Source organism: Cucumis sativus, chromosome 1 (assembly GCF_000004075.3).
Source record: "Cucumis sativus cultivar 9930 chromosome 1, Cucumber_9930_V3, whole genome shotgun sequence".
Lineage (NCBI taxonomy): Eukaryota > Viridiplantae > Streptophyta > Magnoliopsida > Cucurbitales > Cucurbitaceae > Cucumis > Cucumis sativus.
Window position 1 is genome coordinate 7,043,125 of NC_026655.2, and position 20,455 is coordinate 7,063,579.

General features: G+C 29.8%; 1 protein-coding gene across 1 annotated transcript; it reads right to left on the bottom strand.

Annotated features, from left to right (window-relative positions):
* Positions 1-4,552: 4,552 nt before the first annotated feature.
* LOC101215070 ((3S,6E)-nerolidol synthase 1) lies at positions 4,553-10,769 on the bottom strand. Its single transcript, XM_031881750.1, has 7 exons — positions 10,513-10,769; positions 10,115-10,382; positions 8,625-8,994; positions 7,125-7,343; positions 6,883-7,021; positions 5,784-6,032; positions 4,553-5,082 (listed from the first exon to the last, which is right to left on the bottom strand). Exons 1-7 carry the CDS (start codon positions 10,699-10,701, stop codon positions 4,792-4,794), a joined length of 1,725 nt encoding a protein of 574 aa, XP_031737610.1. The 5' UTR covers positions 10,702-10,769; the 3' UTR covers positions 4,553-4,791.
* Positions 10,770-20,455: the final 9,686 nt, after the last annotated feature.

Here is a 20,455-nt window from a genome sequence, read left to right on the forward strand (position 1 = left end):
ACCTCTCAACCCGTCTGTAGTTTCTTTAAATTACCTATAAACATATTCATGAGTTCTCTAAGCTCACTCTAGGTCTTTTTGTAGGTCATCATACTCAATCCACTTGGACAAGCCTTTAAAAGCTATAGGTTGGTATTAGCCAAACTCGAGTCCCACTGGCCTTGATTTGCTAACTTAAGCCTCTATCTCGGTGTGTAAGCCTCTGAGAACTATCGATCTTGGCCTATCTCAGCTAAATCCAACCATAAGCTTTTGTGTTGTTATTGTTATGAACTCAGAGTTTGAAAATTAAAACAAAAAGGAGTTGGGGTTATGATTGTAGAATAGAACTTGATATATGTGAGAAGTTTTTGGAATTAATTATATGGTGAGTTGAATTATGGGCCACCCAACAATTTTATGAACATTTATGATCATTTAGGCGTGATTCCAAATTTCGTATTAAATTTGTGAATTGAACATCCGACCCACACCCACACCCATTTTTCATTTTTGTTGTGGTGTTAGACCATATCAAATGATTTAAAACTTTCTGTCTCTTCAATCTCCTAGCTAATTTTATCTTTCACATCATTCTTTTGTGGTCTTAGAAATTTCATATATTAATAAAAAACTTTCTGTTTCTTCATCTCCTACTGATTACCACACACTCTCAACATATCTCCACGATTACATTATCTATAGGTCTCTTTGGTCTAATTTTTCCCTACTTTTTCTTTTATAGTTAATCTCATTCAACTTATGAGCAGGGTGCACACAGGTAAATCTAGTTGAGATGTTTGAGTTCATCTGCTTATTTCTCTTTGTTGAAAAGAATTTTTAAAAAATATTAAAATAAATTAAAATATTTACAAGCTATAGCAAAAATTTAAATTCTATCGAGGATAGTCTTCTATCATTATAGCATATCAATGACTATGGATGGTAGAATTTGCTATATCTTGTAAATATTTTGTAAAATTTGTTATTTTTGAAAAAATTTCTTTTTGTTAATATAATAAATTTTTTTATTTTTTATTATTTAATACTGATAGCACATTTTAAAGTCAAAAAGAAAAAAAAAATCATGGGAAGAAATATTCCAATCTCCTCCTGTATTTTTTTAATTATTTAATACTGATAGCACATTTTAAAGTCAAAGTAAAAAAAAAAATCATGGAAAGAAATATTCCAATCTCCTCCTGTATTTTTTTAATATCTCACAATAAGTAGAATTAAGAAAATGATAATTAATTATTAAACTTATAAATACTCTTTCCACCTTCAATTTCTTAGGTTATAAAAAAGTTTGTGGTTCAAATTCCTTCCTTTTCAGGGTAGTATAAAATTTTTTAATATTTTATTTTCTTATCTACTTTTTACCAATAATATTTATAAAAACTAAGTGAAAATTAATACCTGTCTGATGGTGTTCATTTGTTTTGTTTGTCCAAGGGATTTGCTGGTGGGGCCGTTTAATTTGTATGGTTTTGCAATTTGTGCCAACTAATTGTAGGTTCAAAGATATACTGAGTGTAAATTGATATTATCATAATAATAATAAAAGAAAGAAGTATTGGTGGGCACAAAATTGGAAGTGACCATGACAGAAATGGAGGGAGGAGGAATGAGATTATAACAGGAAAGAGAGATGAGTGAGAGAAAATATTTCTTTCATCTTCTTAATTAAAAATTTTCATATCATTATAATCTTGATATAACATGAATTAAATTACTCATGTTATTATCTAATTTTGTATTAGAGTCTATCAAACTCAAATCAATGTTCAAGCACTTTTTTTATCTTGGCATCATACTTGTGAACCTCACATTAGAAAATGATAAAGAGATTTCACACTGTAAATTAGTTTTTCTGATACAAATACATCCCAAAATACTCTATTTTTAATCTAATAGATTTTAGGCAGATTTGGTAGGAGATCTGAAAACAAAATTTTAAAAATTAAATAAAGGATTCAATAAAAATATAAGTTGTTTTATATTAAAATTTGGAAAATTTCGTCCAAAGAATTTTTTCACGAATATTTATTTATCATAAAAACATTTCTCCTAATTTGAGTAAATATGTTCAAGTTCAATTTATTTCTACAAATTATACTTCTTTAGATCTTGTCGACGAGTTGTTACTTTAATAAGAAAAGTAAATCTATTTTATCTTTGAGAGACAATTAGTTATAAAACTCTCAGACACTAGAACAAGTAAAGTTGACTTGAGATCTAAACAATGTGAAGTTGTTGAATAATAATATAGATTCTCTCGTACATGAGAGTCACATGTGTTAGGATCATTTGTGATATTATTCATACAACACTTAATGTAGAAAATGACTTAGAACAAATCATTAAAGATTGATCATGACAAGTTCACATTTTATTCTTGGTTATGACTAAATAAATACAAGGAAATTCAACGAGGAAGACTATAATATTCTACCCTACCGTTTACCTGATCATGGAATTGGCTTTTATTTTGCAGCCTCAGAGCTGAAGGAACGTTAATATCAAACTTGTAACAACTTTTTATGGAATTTTTGCTTTGATTTTCAGCCTCAAAAAATTTCAGCTTAAGCTAGCTTCCAAAATATATATCTTTTAACTTGTTTGTTGTCAGTACGAACTAGTTTGTTTGTTACAATGTGTTGCATTCTGTTGTTGTTATAAAGGCTATTATGGAATTATATTACAGAAGTTGAAAAGTCTGACCGTGAAATAACATACAAGATTAATTTTTGCTCTCAGTATTTGTCATGATCGCTATTCTAACACTAAGGAGATTAATGTGGTTACTGCTGCCCTATGCACCATAATATGGAATGAACAAAACAAGCGAAATTTCAAGGACATTCAAAATAGTCTCCTAATTAAACACTTGGGAGAACATGTGTTTGGTCAAACAAGCTTTTTGTAATCTTTAACATTAGATTGTAATTGGGATTAACTTTAGTTTTGTAGTCCTTTGTGCATAATGAATATCTTTTAAGAGATAGTGAAGGTGGTAAGAAGGTGTTCAGTATTTAATGGAGATGTGTGTGTATCCTAACCTATCGTATCCCTTTGAAAAAAAACGAAAAGTTTAGTTTATATACGAAGGAGGTCAAATTAAGTGAATAGACTTCCAATTAAATTTTAGTTTAGGTAATTAATTAATTAATAGTAAAACAATAATCAATTAATTACCATTATAAATTGACCAATAAGTTTGAAGAAATTATTATAACTTAACTTTCAATAGTGGCCAAGATTTTATTACTAAAATAATTAAGGTGAAATAATACATCTAAAACGTGCCTTATTTGTTTTGAATTTAGAATGCTTTCATCGAAATCGTAAAAGAGAGTAAATTTGACAAAATATTTATAACGTATAACAAAATTTTAGATTTTATCAATAATAGACATCGATATGTTTCTATTAATACCATTGATAGAGAGTGATATAAGTTTATCCGTTTTTATGATTTCTATAGTTAATAGAGTCCAAAATTTTACTATAGCTTGTAAATATTTTAGTCTATTTTAAATCCCTAACTTTTATATGATTTTAATTAGATTTAAGTTTGTTGCAAGTGGTTTTGTTTTAGGAATTCAACGCCCTTAAACATCTTTAATTATTAATTAAATGACTAACTAGTAGTATTGGTTACACCTAGTCCATCGTTTATTTATCATTTTGATGATAAAATAATAAGTTATCATGGGTTTTTAATCTATGTTCTAAGTCGGTGGAACAACATAGCTTAACTTGTATATAGTGATAGAACAATAAAAGTGACAACAACAATAAATAAGGATGAATCCACGGATAGCCAACAATAAAAACAACGTTGTTAACATAGTTTAATGACACATCATCTACGTCTGGGGTCCTTGACCAAAGATCAGAAATCTTTTTCTTTGATATATAAATCATAATCAACTTATTATAATTTTTAGTACAGAGTTTAACACAACTAATCTTCACTCAGTACTATCAGCAATACATCATTAATAGAAAGTAGCTCTATCACTAAACTTATTCAAAAATAGATTTGACTAACCAAAATCTCTCACTTAATCAAGTTTCTCATCAACCAATTGATTAAGTTAGTGAACTAGAGGAACTCCCCCTTGAATCACGTCATTGATCATCAAGACATAAACAAAAGTTATATTTAAATCATCATATTACAGAAGCTTGAACTTCGGATGTTGTAAACTCGAGCTAAACAGTAGCTGAAACAAGTATCAGCAACAAATCATAGCATTAAGAGAGGACTTTACATGCTTCTAGTTCTTATGAATAAAACTAACTGTTTAATCATGAAGTCATTCTTTATGAAACTGTCTTCTTCTACATCAACATCTTTCTCTCAATCTTACAGAAAAAACACACTTTGGATTTTTATGAATAACTGACTGTTTAAACATGAAGCCGTCCCTCACAAAACTGTTTTCCTCTTGCAAATCACACGTTTCTCTCCATGTTTTTTCAGAATTAAAAGCACACAAAATAAACCCCATACAAACACATTATAAACTCAACGACAAATCTTCAATAAAAAAAGAAAGTAGTATTTTTCAAAAAGAACAAAATAAAATATTTTTTCATTAGAATATTCTTCACAACATTTCTTTAAAGAGAATAATCTTTTAGAAAAAGAAACCAAATAAAATCTTTTTCTCATCGGAATATTCTTCACAAACTTTCCTTAAATGAGCTGAACAAATAAAATATTCATCTTGACTTTTGAAGACAAATCCACAAATATTCTAACATATAGTACTAAGAACGATAACTTTGATGGTTTTATATTTACATTTCCACGCCATCCAAAAGCAAATTTTTCAGAAGGTTGTCCATGCTCAGAATGGATTTATTTCTGTCATAGTTATATGCCAAAGGAACTGCTCTTGCAACATTGAGGCAAGCTTGATTGAACTTGGATGGAAATTGGTTGGATAACAGTGATTCTCTATTGAGAGTCTTCCATGCATTAGATATTCTCTTCATTGTATGTTGCTGCGTTTCTTCATAAGAGATACTTGGATTTTCCTTCATGTAATATTCTAGATATGACCCATCTCGCCCCTCTTGCTTCTCGTCCTGTTTACAACACATTTCTTTACTTCATTTTTATTTTCACTTAAGGTTATGTTCGTGACCATTTTATTTGCACTTGTTTTTTCTAAAAAAATTAAACCTACATTTCCTAATGCTCTCAGAAACAAAACAAATATTTCGTCTCGCTCTGCAAACATTTTACTTTTGTTTTTTTGCTCTTGAAAATTAAGTCTATTAATGTCCCAATGATTTGCATTTTTTTTAAATACATTATTCAATTTGAAAAAACAAAACTAATTTTTTTAGTTTTAAATTTTTGACATGATTTTTTAAACAATAAATGAAAAAGTACATTAGAAAAATGTAGCTTTGTTTTAAATTTTTAACATGATTTTTAAAACAATAAATGAAAAAGTTCGTGAAAATTTAGGAGTGTAAGTAGTGTTTATTAGCTTAATTTTAAAAAATAAAAACTAAAAATAAAATTGGTTACCTAACACCTAAAAGTTACTTTTTATTTTTTTATTTTTAACTGGGTTATTGAAAACAAAAAAAAACTTGGTTATTGAAAACATAGGTGAAAAGTACATGAAAAGCAAAAAAAAAAAAAAGATCTAGTAAAATGTTTGAAGGTTTATTTTTCAAAAACTATATACCAAAAACCTAATAGTTATGGAACTGACCCTGTGTATCTTTCCCAAAGAAACTCATGAGCCTACTTCAAAACGAAACGAAAGACTAACCTTGGCAGTTCCCAAGTCATCCCAAAGCCTCAAAACTGTAGCAGTAGATGAAACGATATCTAAATCGTCATCAAAAAGTTGGACAGTTTCGTCGGTAATTTGTTGGCCTAGCAAAAGGAAAGCATGTAATAATGTAAGTGGGATGCCAGTGGTAACGATTCCATTTTTCAGATAGTCTTCTGCACTTGGTGAATGCCCACAACTCAACCATTCTGCCTCAACCAGAAATGCCTTGCATAATTTAGCCCACTGCAAAAGTTATTGTATACTGATATTTAGTTCCTAAATCATTTTAAGCTGATGAATTAGAGTGGATTTTAATGTTATATCAACACATGTAGCAGAGAATACATAGAATTCAATTTTGAAACCATATTGATAGAAGTAACTCGTGTCTTTTAAAAATTGTGATGTCTCTTGACCATCTTGTATCGGATTTTAATCTTTTTTTAACTAAGAAATCTTTGTTGTAGTTTCATAGCCTCTGATATTACATTAGATGAGCACGAACTTCTATTTCAAAATTAATTGGTTGCAGGAGAATATCTCATTTACTTTTGGGATATTTGTTCCAAGAATTTGTGAGCTCATCTTTTCTTTTTCATTTGAGCAAGTAAACTTTAAAAAGATTAAGAAGTGTCCTCAAACATCACACATCTATAACATATATTCCAAAACCCAAAACCAAAAATAGATTCATTTTACTATAAAAAAAGACATCAATTTTATGTTTAATTAACTTTTATTGCTATTGATCTCCCAATTTCACAACTCTACTCCTTACTCCAAATGCTTCCTTAAATTTTCTGAGGTCGTGTATATTTTTAATGCAAGATCTTCAACCCTAATCACCAAAAGATCTAATTTGTTGATTGTACAATAAAATTGGATGTGAACTTAAATTAAAATAAAATGTTTAAGTTATAAATTTAGTCAATGATATTTTTATTAATAAAGTTTCTTTTGTTTTTAACATGATATTAAAGAACAGTGGAATCAAGTGTGTATCAAGATATCCAAGATATACCCTTAAAACTTTAGAAGTTACTAAACTCGTTAATTTAACTAAACAAAATGATAAATTAATGTAAAACCATACCTCTTTATGTAAGAAGTGAATGGGATTCCAACCATGCTTTTGATAGATATGGTAACATATTTCATTAGTAACTTCAAACAGGCATCTTAAACAAATTTTCATACTGTCAGGTAATCCTTCAGCAGCAGCCAAGTCCCATCTACATAAAACAAAATTAATTAATTTAAGGATCACATGGAATATTTAATTTCAGAATAATTAATGAAAAGGGATTTGAGGATGCAGTTTTCTTAATTAATTACCTATAAACAGCTTCAGTGAATAAGGTGAGTTCATTAAGAGTTCCAAATACATCAAAAAGATCGTCGATGAGATATATGAAAGTGATGGACTTTGCAAGTTGGATTCTTTGTTCTGAGTAGAAAGAATCTGTGAGGCAAACTAATGAAGCCACATACCATTTAATGGGTTGATCTCTAGCAAAACTCAACCCTTTCCCCAATTCTGTATCTTTCCACCATCTATCAGACGCCACCATCAACAAAATTGTATGAATTATTAATAAGCTAATAGTAGTTTAGAGTCTATCACCAGTAACTTTTCTTATATTTACGATCGTTGTTGTACACATGTAGCTAGTCATAAAAATGCTTCTTATTATTCAATTACTTGAATAAAAATAGAAAGAAAAATAGAACTCTTTTATCAAACATGTTGTAGTTTCTATTTTTTTTTAAATAGATAAAAATAACCTAAAAATATTTAGGTTCATCTATACATATATCTTTGTGTAACCACACAAATGTTCAACCGCATTTGTTACAAGGCAATTTTTCTCTTTTAGAGAATAATACTCGTGAAATCCAGGTAGCAGTGATGATCTTTCAGCATTTTTTTTTTATCACACATATATGATTATTTTCTGTAAACATACTTTTCAAAAAGAGAAACTTGTCAAGTGATAACTTATGATTTGACATTTTGGTTAAGTTGCTTTACTTTAAAACATATTGTATCCTTTGTTTAATGAAAATATATGGAATATAAAGAAGATGCTAAAAGGACATTCATTTAATAGGATATTTGGGTGCACTACTGACCCAAGTTGGTATCATTCTTACAAGAAAATAACGATTTACTATTTTTAAAAACATTTTAACTACCTCTTTTAAATATTTAATACTTATTTTGGCACCAACCCCATTATCATTTTTTTCTTCTTAATTGAATGTTTATTTCCTTTTCTTTCTAGCTGAAGACAATAGGTAGAAAAAATTGACATTCGTTTCATGGTCAGGGAGTGTTTTCGTGCTAGAAAAGAAAAAATTATATTAACATAGCATTTTGAAAAATTATTTATCAAAATTAATGTTATTTAAAACTATTTATTGAAATAGTGTCATTCTCAGAGGAAGAACTTTTCTTTTTCTTTAACATTCAAAGTAACAACAATCTGTTTTTTCTCTACTCTTAGATATGATAATTTGTACGATGTGTTTAATTAAAATGGATTCTTGTGTAAGATTTAAAAAAAATTCAATTTGTTCTTTTGGATGGTCCATGATTAAACATTTAACCTAACATCCATTTATTTTTACTATTTCCAAATCAAATATGTTCTTAACAAATTAAAGAAAATAATAAAAATAAAAAATATAGAAATCAAAACCAAACTTCTGAGGGGCCGTAATTTCCTAATAAGTTTGAAAACAACCTTATTTTACTAATAAGTTTTGAAAAAGGCAATATTTTAATAAATCATTCAAGAACATTCATAAAGTAAAGCCCATAAAAATACTTACTTCATAAACTGAGCAACTTCATTTTGGCGTAAACGTTGAGAACTATGAAGTTCCATTTTGGCAGCATCTTGAAAAATATGAATCCATTTGTTTGGGCATTGCATGTGATCTTCAAAATAGTTAAGTGTCATGAATTGCACCACACTTTTATGATGAGGATAAGCTATCGTATTATGCACAAAATTGGCCAAGTCAGCTTCACTCCTTGCATTTAGCCAATGCCTACTGAAAACTTCAGCTTCTTCAAGAATAATCTCATCTCCATCGATGCATAACTGTGAAGCTTCATATAAACTTGATAATCCCTTTACATCTTCTCTTAGCTCTTCCTTGAACTTCCCCTTTTTGTCCATGAAGCTTTTGAACACATCTGTTTGTAAATTTTAAAATTTAGGGACCAAATCCGAAAGGAAAAAAAAAGAGTGAAATTGTAATATCTTACGGACTAATAATGGAAATTAAACAAATAATAATATAGGGTAAGTTTCTTGAGTAATTGTAATTAATGGTCATTTTAGAAATAATAATTAAGGATATAACAACATTTTTTAAAAAATGCAAATATAGAAAAACTATCGTTGATGGACTTGTACGCTGATAGACTCGTATGATCTATAAATAATAGACTAATATTTGCAACATAGTCTATTGGTGATAGGCTTCTATCATGGATAGAATTTAACAAATTTTGTTGTATTTGTAATATTTTTAAAATGTTATTATATACTTAATTAATTTAAATCTAATTATTAAATTTGCAACTATAATTTTTTTTTCTCTAAATTTTACAAAATATACTCGATTAATAAAGCACATACACTTCCAAAAAAGGCACGTGAAGTACACTCCAAAAACATTTGAATTATTGTGTTTTGTCGATATCAATTTTTTTTCAGATGCCAATGAAGTTTGAGAATGAATAAAACAGTTTTCTATATGCCTTCTCAAAAGAATCCTATGTGTTCTAGGTTTTTTTTTCTTCCTATTTTTAGAAATTTTCATAGGTTTTTCTTTCTATTTGTAGAAAATTTCACACTTTTTTTTATTAATTAGTCATAAATACTATTGGCAATATTTGAATTTTAATATTAAAATTTCATTTTTCTAAAAAAATGAATTGGAATATTTCTTAAAATTGCCTAAATGCTTTTTCTGAAAGATAAATTTTCACGTGAACGGTAAAAAATGTTAAATTAGTTTTTAAAATTTTTTTGATACTTCTATCAATTTCAATAGAGCTGTATAAATTTTAATTATTGATAAATATTGAGTAGAAATCCGTTAAAACATTAAACGAAAATGTGAACCAAATTGAAACAAAAAAAACATTTTCATGTGATTATATCACTGCTACATCCTTTTGGCATTCAATTTTTCCTTCCCCAAATATTGTTGGGTTAGAAAATAGATTGCCTATTGAGATGCGCAAAAATGTTTCCAAGAAACAAAAAAAATTTAGAATTATTGCACTTAAGAATTGAAATATGAACCTGCAGAAACGAGGTAACCCTGTTGTCTGAAAAGTCGGAAAAGGAGGGCAGCCTTATGAAGATCAGTGTCTGGATTATACTGAATTGCATTGAATAACACATATTGTCTTTGTAGAACTGCTTCAATCTCCTCTTGAAAATGGTAATCAATTCCGAGACGTTGAGTTGCATCAATTAGATTCAAACATTCCCAAGGATCTCCTATTTCTCTCAAAACATCCTTTAAAATCCTCCCTTTAATTGCAGCTTCACCATACTCAATACCATTCTGTAATCAAGTAAATATTCAAATTAGAACCATGTGAAACCATACTCAACACCATTCTGTAATCAAGTAAATATTCAAATTAGAACCATGTAAAAAAATAATAGCAATAACAATAATAATAAAAACATACGGATAAAATGGAAGGTTGGATTTTAGAATCAAAGGGTTTTAAGGGAGTGGAAAGCAAAGAATGGTGAGGAAGATAAATGATTTGTTTGTTAAGTAGAGGGTTGTTGATTATGGGATTGAAATTATTGTTTTGTGGAATATTTAGTGATGCAACTAAGGAATTACAGAAAGCAAATGCAGAAAAAGCCATTTTTTGTATTTATGTAACAAAGACAGAGAATAGAAGGAATAATTTTAATAATTTATTGGAACTATGGAGTTTTTTAGCAGTGAAGTGCTCATTTATATAGAACTTCTATTTTCTTTTATTTGATTTTTGTCGAATCTTAAAAATTGCAAGTCAACACGTAATTTTCTCAATGTCCCCATGAATTAAATTGCATCAAGAAATTTTTTTAGAGGAAGCAAAATCCGACTTTGGAACCTGACATGGAAAAATAATCCATGCATCCATGCTTGTTAACAATCCATCCAAAAAAAAACGTTTTCCTTCAATTCTTTCCGTTTTTTACGAAAACAGTTCCTTGTTCAAACTATTTAGCTTGCTATATTAAAGAGGTGGGCTTATTTTGAAATTTTCTAAAAAAAAATATAACAAACGGATAAAATATTTACACCATATACAACAATTTTGAAAACAAAAAATAGTCTAGTCAACACGCGATTAGTCGATCACACATGCACGTGTAATTATTCTTTTAAATGATCATGATACGCAATCGCGTAGAAAATAATACATGATCGTCTAGGTAATATCAATACCGGTCATACGTGTGCGCGTGTAGTTCTTTTTTTAAACAGTTATGATATGTGATCGTGTAGAAAATGATATATGATTGTGTAGTTCTTTTTAACGATGAAAAATGCTTCAAATCTTAATGATTATGTTGATCATGTTAAATGATTGTGTTGACTAGGTAAATGGTCTTTTAAATCATATCAATCAAGTAATATTTAAATGATCTTAATATTCTGAAATGGTAGTTATAAGAAAGAAAAAGAAAATGAAAAAAAATAGAAGAAAGAAAATCTTAAAGAGGATCGAAGACGAAAAAATCTGGAAGAGCATGAATAAATTGAAGAAAAAAATGAAGAGGAGTGACGAATCGTTAACAATATTAAAGACAAATAAAAAATTTATAGAAAAGATTTATGTCTTTTAAAACTTTTTTATTTGGTAAAAAAAACGTAAATATTTTGATATTTTGTTATATTTATGAAAATTAACGATTAATTGTGTTGGAGAAGTAGGTAGTGGACTAGTAAGGTTTTTTATTATACTACCTAAATCATTGACATTGACAGTGGTATGAACCGACATGCATGTTATTAACTTGATTATTGTGAGACTACTTTTAGGTTACTTGTACCTCTTCCTCCCAAATTCGTTTGGGAACGGTGCCTCTTCTCTCTTTTCCTTTGAGCTGTCCTCTAAATTTGTTGCAAAATTTAACTCTTCTCTCTATTTTTCGTTTTTCATTTCTTGTTTTCTGTTTTTTGTTTTTCACTTTCCATTTTCTGTTTTCTGTTTTTGGTTTCCTGTTTCTTTTTTCTGTTTTCTATTTTCGATTTTCAGTTTCTCGCCTTCAGTTTCCCATTTCCTATTTATAGTTTTCAGTTTCTCGTTTTTCATTTTCGGTTTCTCATTTTCTGTTTTCTTTTTACAGTTTCTCATTTTGTGTTTCGTGTTCTCTGTATCTCGTTTTCTGTTTTTTGTTTCCTATTTCTTGTTGTTTATTTTTTCTATTTTTTTAGAACAAGAAATAGACCACCATCACAAGTATAAAAATAATTAACTCTTCTTTTGAATGAATGTCTCGTTATAAACATCAGAAAATGACGATGATGCCAAAGATATGTGATGTCCTAATTGAGATATTTTAGGGTATCTCTAGACTTTTCTATAGTATTTTTGTTAAAAAAAATTACAATATTAGATATATAGAAAGAAAAAATTTAGAAAGATAAAAATTATAATAGAGGTGGTTTCTTTTTCAACAAACATAAAAGGAAATTGTCAAAAAAATATCAAATTTGACAAAATATTTATAACATATAGCAAAATTTTAGATTCAATCAATGATAGACATTGATAGATACTGATATAATTTTACCAGTGAAAGTTTATCAATTTATATTATTTATAGAATTCAAAATTTTACTATAAACAACAAATACTTTAACTTTTTTTATATTAAAAATACCCCAACATAAATGTAATTCAAGAAAAAATGGTAAGACGAGTAACAAATGATAAATTACTTGCACATGCAATGCAAAATAAAAAAGTGATATATGGATATCATTGAGGTTAATAGAGACCCACCACAATGTGACAAGTTTATCTATCCACGCCAAATAACTAAGGTCGTCGTTCTTGTAGGTCATAGTACTAGATATGTTAGGTTTAGCCCAAATCTAGTTGGAACTCTTGGTTGGAAAATGGATAGTTTACTGTTTCTTTCTTTGCACACACAATGCATATAACAAGATACCTCCGATGGTCAGTAAGAACGCAGTGGCACTGCACCACATGATCACCATGACACCCTACTTTTTGGGGGTGATCGTATTACCACCAAAATTTCAAATTTATTCATTGTACTTAAAATGAGTTCAATAACAAAATAACTAATTGTTATATTTGTAATAACTATCCCTAAACTTAATCCCACTTTATCATTAATTAGATTTTTTTGAAGGATTAATCTGCTAAAGAATATTAAACTAGGATTGATTTTGTTTTGTTAGTTGCAAGATTAAACTGTGATAAATTTTTAAATTATGAAATTTTCTCTCAGCTTTAATAGTTCTAGTTCTAAATTAGTTTCTCCTGCAAATATTAGTACTTGCATATATTGATTATACATTGCACGTAGAAATTGACTAATGAACCGATCACATGATATATGATATAAATGACTAAAGAATGGTACTCCCACCAGAAGAAAAATTGCAGGTGGGGTTGGCTATGAGAATTGGTAGAAGGGAATAGAAAGTTGGGTTTTACATTAAATCTACAGTAATCTATTATATAAACATTTGGTTCTATCTCAAAATTAGTTAACAATAATGGAAGTAATCTATGTATCTTATAATGATATAAAGATCGTGAAAATTTTCATCTTCTATCAATGTAAGATTTTCAAAATGGTGTAGTGTTTCCTCGTTGTATCCTTCTTGGATCAATTTACTTTTTTTGTATGAATATCGTTGTAGGTTTCATACACTACAGTACCATATTAGATAAACCATGAAGTTCTATCTATAAAATAAAAAAAAATCTAAGTCTTTATCCAAAAATAGTGAATTTGAAGAAACATACCACTTAGATGATATTTTAAATGAGAAAACATCACAATTTTAATAAAATCCATTGGCCACTCCTCTCAATTTCTAATTAGTTTTTAGATGGAATCTCACACTTTCTAATGTAGTATTAATGCTTATTTTCTAACAAGTCACAATTAACGAACAAATTTATGAATCCTAAATTTGTATTTAATCAAGCAAAAACGAGCTAAGCTAAGTTGTATATTAGCACAATTTTATCGTTAGAGGTGGAAGTTTCTATCCACATCCTCTAAATTGTTGTGGAAAAATTAAGTATTACATAAAAGAAGAATATCCACTCCAACGTTATGGTAAAGCAACTCTACTTGGTACTTTAATCATGTTAGAAGAAAAGCATGAAAAGTTACCCTCTAAAAATCTGTGCTCTTAACATTTTCCTCTCTAGAAGGTTTGGCCTTATTTTTGGTCTACCGAATTTGAATCAGGACACTTCTTTCCTTCTTTCCTCTATGAATAATGAAGAACAACAGGTTGCCTTGTTAGGAGTGTGTTGCTTAGTCTTTAATGTTTTGCAACAGAAGTGAGCAACTTCTTTGTGCTCAATATATCCTTGTCTTTAGAGGAAGCCTAAGCTAGCCTTGCCTGTTATAGATTGAGAAAATGTTAGAAATAGACAGACAAAAGTTTGTAATGGTAACTTTTAGCCAAAAAAAAGAAATTGTGATGATATTGCTTCTATGGCCCCGTAAGTACAAAAATGTTAGATAGGCAATTTCTCCATTGAAGGTGTTTGCAAAAATAGCAATTTTTTTTTTAATGATAATAAGAGGTATGTCACTACACATTTTATAAATCGTAAATGTAGCAAATTGAAATGCGGATAACTCTCTAATAGTCCTCTAATAGCCATATGATATATTAATTAATTACTAGTTATATTTGCAATATGAAAAAAAAAATGTTTTGAATTGTTTTTTTCAAAATTTTCTTGAGAGCGGACTCAATTTCCCCTTTTGAGACGAAGGTATTAGAGTTTGGAGAAAAGAAAATGGTAAAGAGGAGATCACACAATTTTGAATGATTGAAGTGTAAATTTAAAACAAACTATATATATATATCTTAGTCTTAAAAAGATTAAAATTAATAAGCAAATAGGTATCAAATGAATACAATTTGTAAAATATTTCTATACGAATATGTGCACATATGGGAAAAGAATAAAAATAAGAGATGAATTATTTTGTTATATTGTGCAAAATAGTTCAATATTTTGAAGAATAAAATTATAAATAAATTGGAATTTTAAGCAATAAAAATGGATTAATTTAATAAAAAATAAGATTGAAACACTTAACATTATTAGACGTTGGACTAAACCTGAATAAAACTGATCACCCATTGACCACTGTGTCAACTTGCAGTTTGGAAACACAAATTTTCAATCTATATATAAACACAAATTTTTAACATTTTATAGAAAACAATCTATTTATATACTAAACGACCCGATGTGGTGGGGGCAGGTGGCCCTTGCCTCTTCATAGATCCCGACTTCATAAGAATTACTCCAAATCTCAATTTTGAGATGATGGTTGTTTTGAGCTTTGGAAGAGATTTCTGATGTTGAATGAAGTTAATTAGAAATGCAGCTACAGCCATTTCTCGTGAAAAATATGGTTATCTGTCTAATCTATCTACCCAATGACAGGTTTCTATCAACATAAAAAGAGGCCAAAACAAAGGACGATTTCAGGACCGTTTTTTGCAGGACACTGTATGAGCGATGTTTTGTTTAATCAAATCAATATGGGATTTCTTGGATTTCTTGGATTTTTTTCTTTTTCTGTTTTTTAATACATAATATTTTTTTGTTGGAAAATGCATTTGATTCCTTTTTTCCTTTTGTTTACACAAATCATATGACTAAGTATCTCCTATGGTCAGCGACGCATATGATCACGATGCCCAAGTTGCAATCCTAGTAATCATACTATCAAATCATAATATATTTGGTGCAATATGACGAGTGTTAAACATTTTTAATGTCACATTTCTATAAAGTGATTTAAAAGTGAGTTGCTCAAACTATTAAAACATGTTTAACATTATTTAATTTTTAAATAAGTTTTGTTAGATCGACCTATTGAATGATCATTTGTCACCAAAATATGGCAAAAGGAAAAAAAAACTAATTAAAGATAAAGAATTTTTTTTTTGTTAGATTGGGAAATTAATGTATGGAGAGAGAGAACAAAAATACCAAAGAGAGGATATAAATTTGGAGAGGGAAAGTATATTTAGTGGGAACGTGATCACAAAACTCTTTGAAACGTGGAGCGATGAAAACTAAAGGGATTGTTTGGTCCATGAGTTTGGAATCAGGGAGGTTTGGTACTTGAAGCATACAATTTTCGTTTACTGATGTTATTATGAACCATACCATTTTCGTTTAGGATCCATCTCTCAGCTTGCTGGGACCATTATTCACTGCAATAGGAGGGAGATCATTTTCTATGTTCTGCCTGATAATTGATTCTCTGTCATTCATCCGTCCTCTCGGCACGATGCTCTAATCATTTATGCTAATATTGAAAGGATGAAAGCCCTATGGCAGCAGAATAATTTAAAGAATCATTTTTCAAATTAATTTGGAAATCTTAAAATACCGGTACATTGGCAAAATTTTAGAATCAAAATTCTAAATAAATTCTAAGTATGCTTTTAAAGAATAAGATACAATAACTTACTTTCGATGACGTCTCTGAATTTACAAATCAATCTCCAAATTAGGACATCACCCGTCGGAGACTTTCCTATCATTTGGGATGAGATTGGTTTGTGTGAACCAATTGAGATGGAAAAATACTTGGAGATATTTGAGAGAAACTCTTTTTTCTCTCAATTTGCATTGTTTTTTTTTCTTAATGAATTTTGTTTTAAGAAAACTGTTTTCTTTTAAATATTTATATTTCTATATCCCTCTTAGAATAGAAAAAGAAAGAAGTAGGAGAATCATCAGATTCTTAATATCAAATCTATTAATTAATTAACATTTAATCAATTAGTTAATAATTAATTATTATTTCATTCAAATCTTATTTGAATAAATATCTCTCAAATATCTTATACATTTATATTAATATAAATAAAATAAAATAAAATAAAATAATTAATTAATCCTCCAATTAATTAATAGCTAAATATTTAACTTAAATTAAGTTTGAATCATATTCAAATATAAGCTTCTCGTAACAATTTTAATATGAATCCAATTCACATTAAATTAATATTTAAACTCGTTCAAATATTTTATCTCTCATAAATTAATTTTGAATCATATCCAAAATTAAATTTATATAATGAAGTTTCACAAACTTTATATTATAATGTATCACTATACATTAAACTAATTCCCTAAGTAAATTTAAACAATTCAAATTACAGCCAATATAAATAAATCTTATTACTCTTTACGAGCTAGGAAGGGGGCCTAATGGACCTACAGATCAAAAGCTACAACGATTTGAGATTAATTGGCTAAACTCATTAACTATGTTAATCAATATTCGTTAACTGTGTGTACACTCCACTAAAGACTCACAACTGAACTCTTCTCACTATAGTAATATTTATGTGTCAACGGATATAGACCAATAGCAGTAAGTTAGTCATTCATGAGTGTTCGTAACACCAGTTGGGTCAATTTACCGTTTTACCCCTAGGTTACGTCTAATCCTTAAATACCAGTGCTCCTCCAATGAACAACCTGTTTATGGTCCTACCAATAAACAAAAACCTCTCTCGTGCCATGGATAAAGTAGGGTCCTTTGTTCAAGACCTGGTGACACCATTTAAAGGAACACCCGTCTACTTACCCTAAAATAGGGAATGAGTGAATTTCATCTTAAATAATTATGTTTCTAGCTCCCTAGTCGATCTTGTTTCCAAAAAGATAAGCTTATTGAGTTGGCGATCTGGCCACTCTCACCCGTACAAATCAAAGGACAATCCCTCGAAAAAAGGAGTTCATAACACACTCAGGATTAAGATTAAGTTACCTAGGTCATCCTAATGAAATAGAAACCTAACTAGTTAACGGAGTTACATCTAGTGGTTACTAATTTGCGGTTCGATCTTATGCAAACTCATTGAATAGGATACTCTCACTCGCATGTCAACTACACGAACGCATTGGATCATTGTGCTTGTATCAAATACAAAGTGAGCCGTATCAATAGTGTTACCAAGATAAGACACCCAACTTTATCCCTATACTATAGACCCTTTAAGCTGATTTTGAACATCGATCCTTATATGTCTCTAAATACTGTTCAAGACTCATTAAACAGCTTAGGATGTTAGTTTATTGGATTTGGGTTATTAAGACAAAACTAATAATTTAACCAATAACAATTATTACAATAATAACACTTTATTAATAACGGTCAATAGATTATATTTACAATCTACGAGTTTTAGAACATAAATTCCAACAAATATCTCACACATCTTTGATTGAAGCGTTTTGGATTTCAGATATAGCGTAAAGTCTTGTATGTTTTAGAAGAAAGGGGAATATTACTACTCCACCTACTATTCCAAAAAGAGATATTTTTTCCATAGTTGATTGTCCAAGAAAATTTTGTCTCAAACCAATCTTTTCCTTTTAAATATGCATTTCCACTCCTAATTTTCCTTCATTCTCCCAAATGAGATTTTTTGGATTTTGCATCGATAATTCTCTTTTCCATAGGAAATTGTTTACATGGTGGTAATGCCAAAGCCATTTGCTCAAAAGTGCTCAATTTGTGTTCTTTACTTTTATGATACTCAACCCTCTGACAGCTTACGGACGTGGATAAATCTAATTTTATAAGATTGAAGTTAGAGTCTTTATTATTTCCTTTCCACAAATAATTTCTCCAATGCCTTTATCAACATATTTACTCAAGCGTTTATCTACATTTCTATGTACATTTTTGTTAGATTGATTAGACTTTAGACATATATTTTCATTGGCATCCACTGGGTCACACATGTTAGCATTTTCATCGATATATTAATATAATCACGTAAGAGTTTGGGTCATTTTTGGTAAACATGCTATTAAAGCTTTATGGAAGAGAATCATTTTTCCCCAATGCAATTGTAGTGTTTAATTTTAAAAATAAGTCGTTTTTGAAAAAAATAATTGAGACGTTTGATCACAACTATTCAAAATAATTTTTGAAACATTTTCAAAATTTATTTTTGACTGTTTTTATTAAAAGAGTTTAAATCAAAATAATCTTTTTTGCATCGAACTTGTGGGCTACGAGTCTTGCATTTTTTATTTGCATTAATGGATCCTTTTATCTTGTGTATGATAAGAGCGCTAAGAAGGTATCAACTTAGTTGGTATGTTCGGGTGCATGTACTAATTGTCTCTTGTTTACTAGTACTTATTAAAAATATAATTTTTTAAAACTATTTTTTTTTCTCTAGTCAATCCAAACACATGTCCTCGTAACATATTTATTCAATCACTTAAGCGAAGTCAATTCAAATACACCTTTGATTTCATTAGCAACTATGTAATATGAGAAATATGTTGTTGGAGCTCTCTCACGAAGACTACATTGGAAGCTTAGTAAATATGTTAATCAATCAAAGTAATTTTGTCCCCCACACACCTAATTAGAAATTTAAGCTAAGACACCAAAGGCTACCTTGTCTTTATCCTTCCATAATGTTTCAATAATATACTATTGTCACGTGGTTATTTTGATCACAAAACCAACGTGCGGCACAAAGGTGTTGGGGTTGCACCAATGTAAGCCTAAGAGTAATTGGACTTGTTGGAACAAGCTAAGGAAGAAGAAAATTCGTAGGTAAGAAGTAGACAAAGAGTTGTAGACAAGGTGTTTGATAAAATGCTTAAGAGAGCTTTGTTGATGAATTCCCAAAGATTCTGTGTTGTCTGTACAAATGGACCCCTTTGGGGTATTTATAGAAGTATACAACTGACTTACAAGCCCTAAACCGCCTTACAAGGTCAGCAAAAACAATCTGGAAAATTTCTGAGCGTTCATGACACTGTCCAGAAGTTTAGGGCCTTCTGGAGGCTTCCGCGCGCGCCTTCGCGCGTGTTCACGAGCCTTCTCGGCCGATCGCGATTCGTCTGGAAACTTCGAGACGTTCCTGGATGCTTCTCCGTGCGCTCTGTGCGCTCTGTGTCCGCTTCCCGCACGCGCGTCCGACCGGCCTTGCGCGCGCGTCCGTGCCGCGCGCGCCTATCTGCCGTGCGCATCCTCTTGTCTGCCTGCCGCCCTTGCCAGTCTCCTGCACATTGGCGTGTCATAGGCTTGGCGTGAACTGGTTCCTTTTCCTTGGGTCTTTGGACTGCTTGGGACTTGGTTGGCTCCTCTTGGGCAATGCTAAAGAGCCTTAATTTGCGAAAAATTTGTTGGGTCATTTTTGAGGCGTGACATCCTCCCCCACTCGATTTTGCAACGTCCTCGTTGCGCTTTCTTGAAATCTTCTGATTTCATCTTGAAATTGCCATAGGGTGTCTTCCTTTTCCCAACTTGCTTCGCTTTCGGGCTGTCCTTCCCAAGCAATCAAATATTCGTTATAACTGGGAACTCTTCTCCTTCGTATCTTCCTCTCTG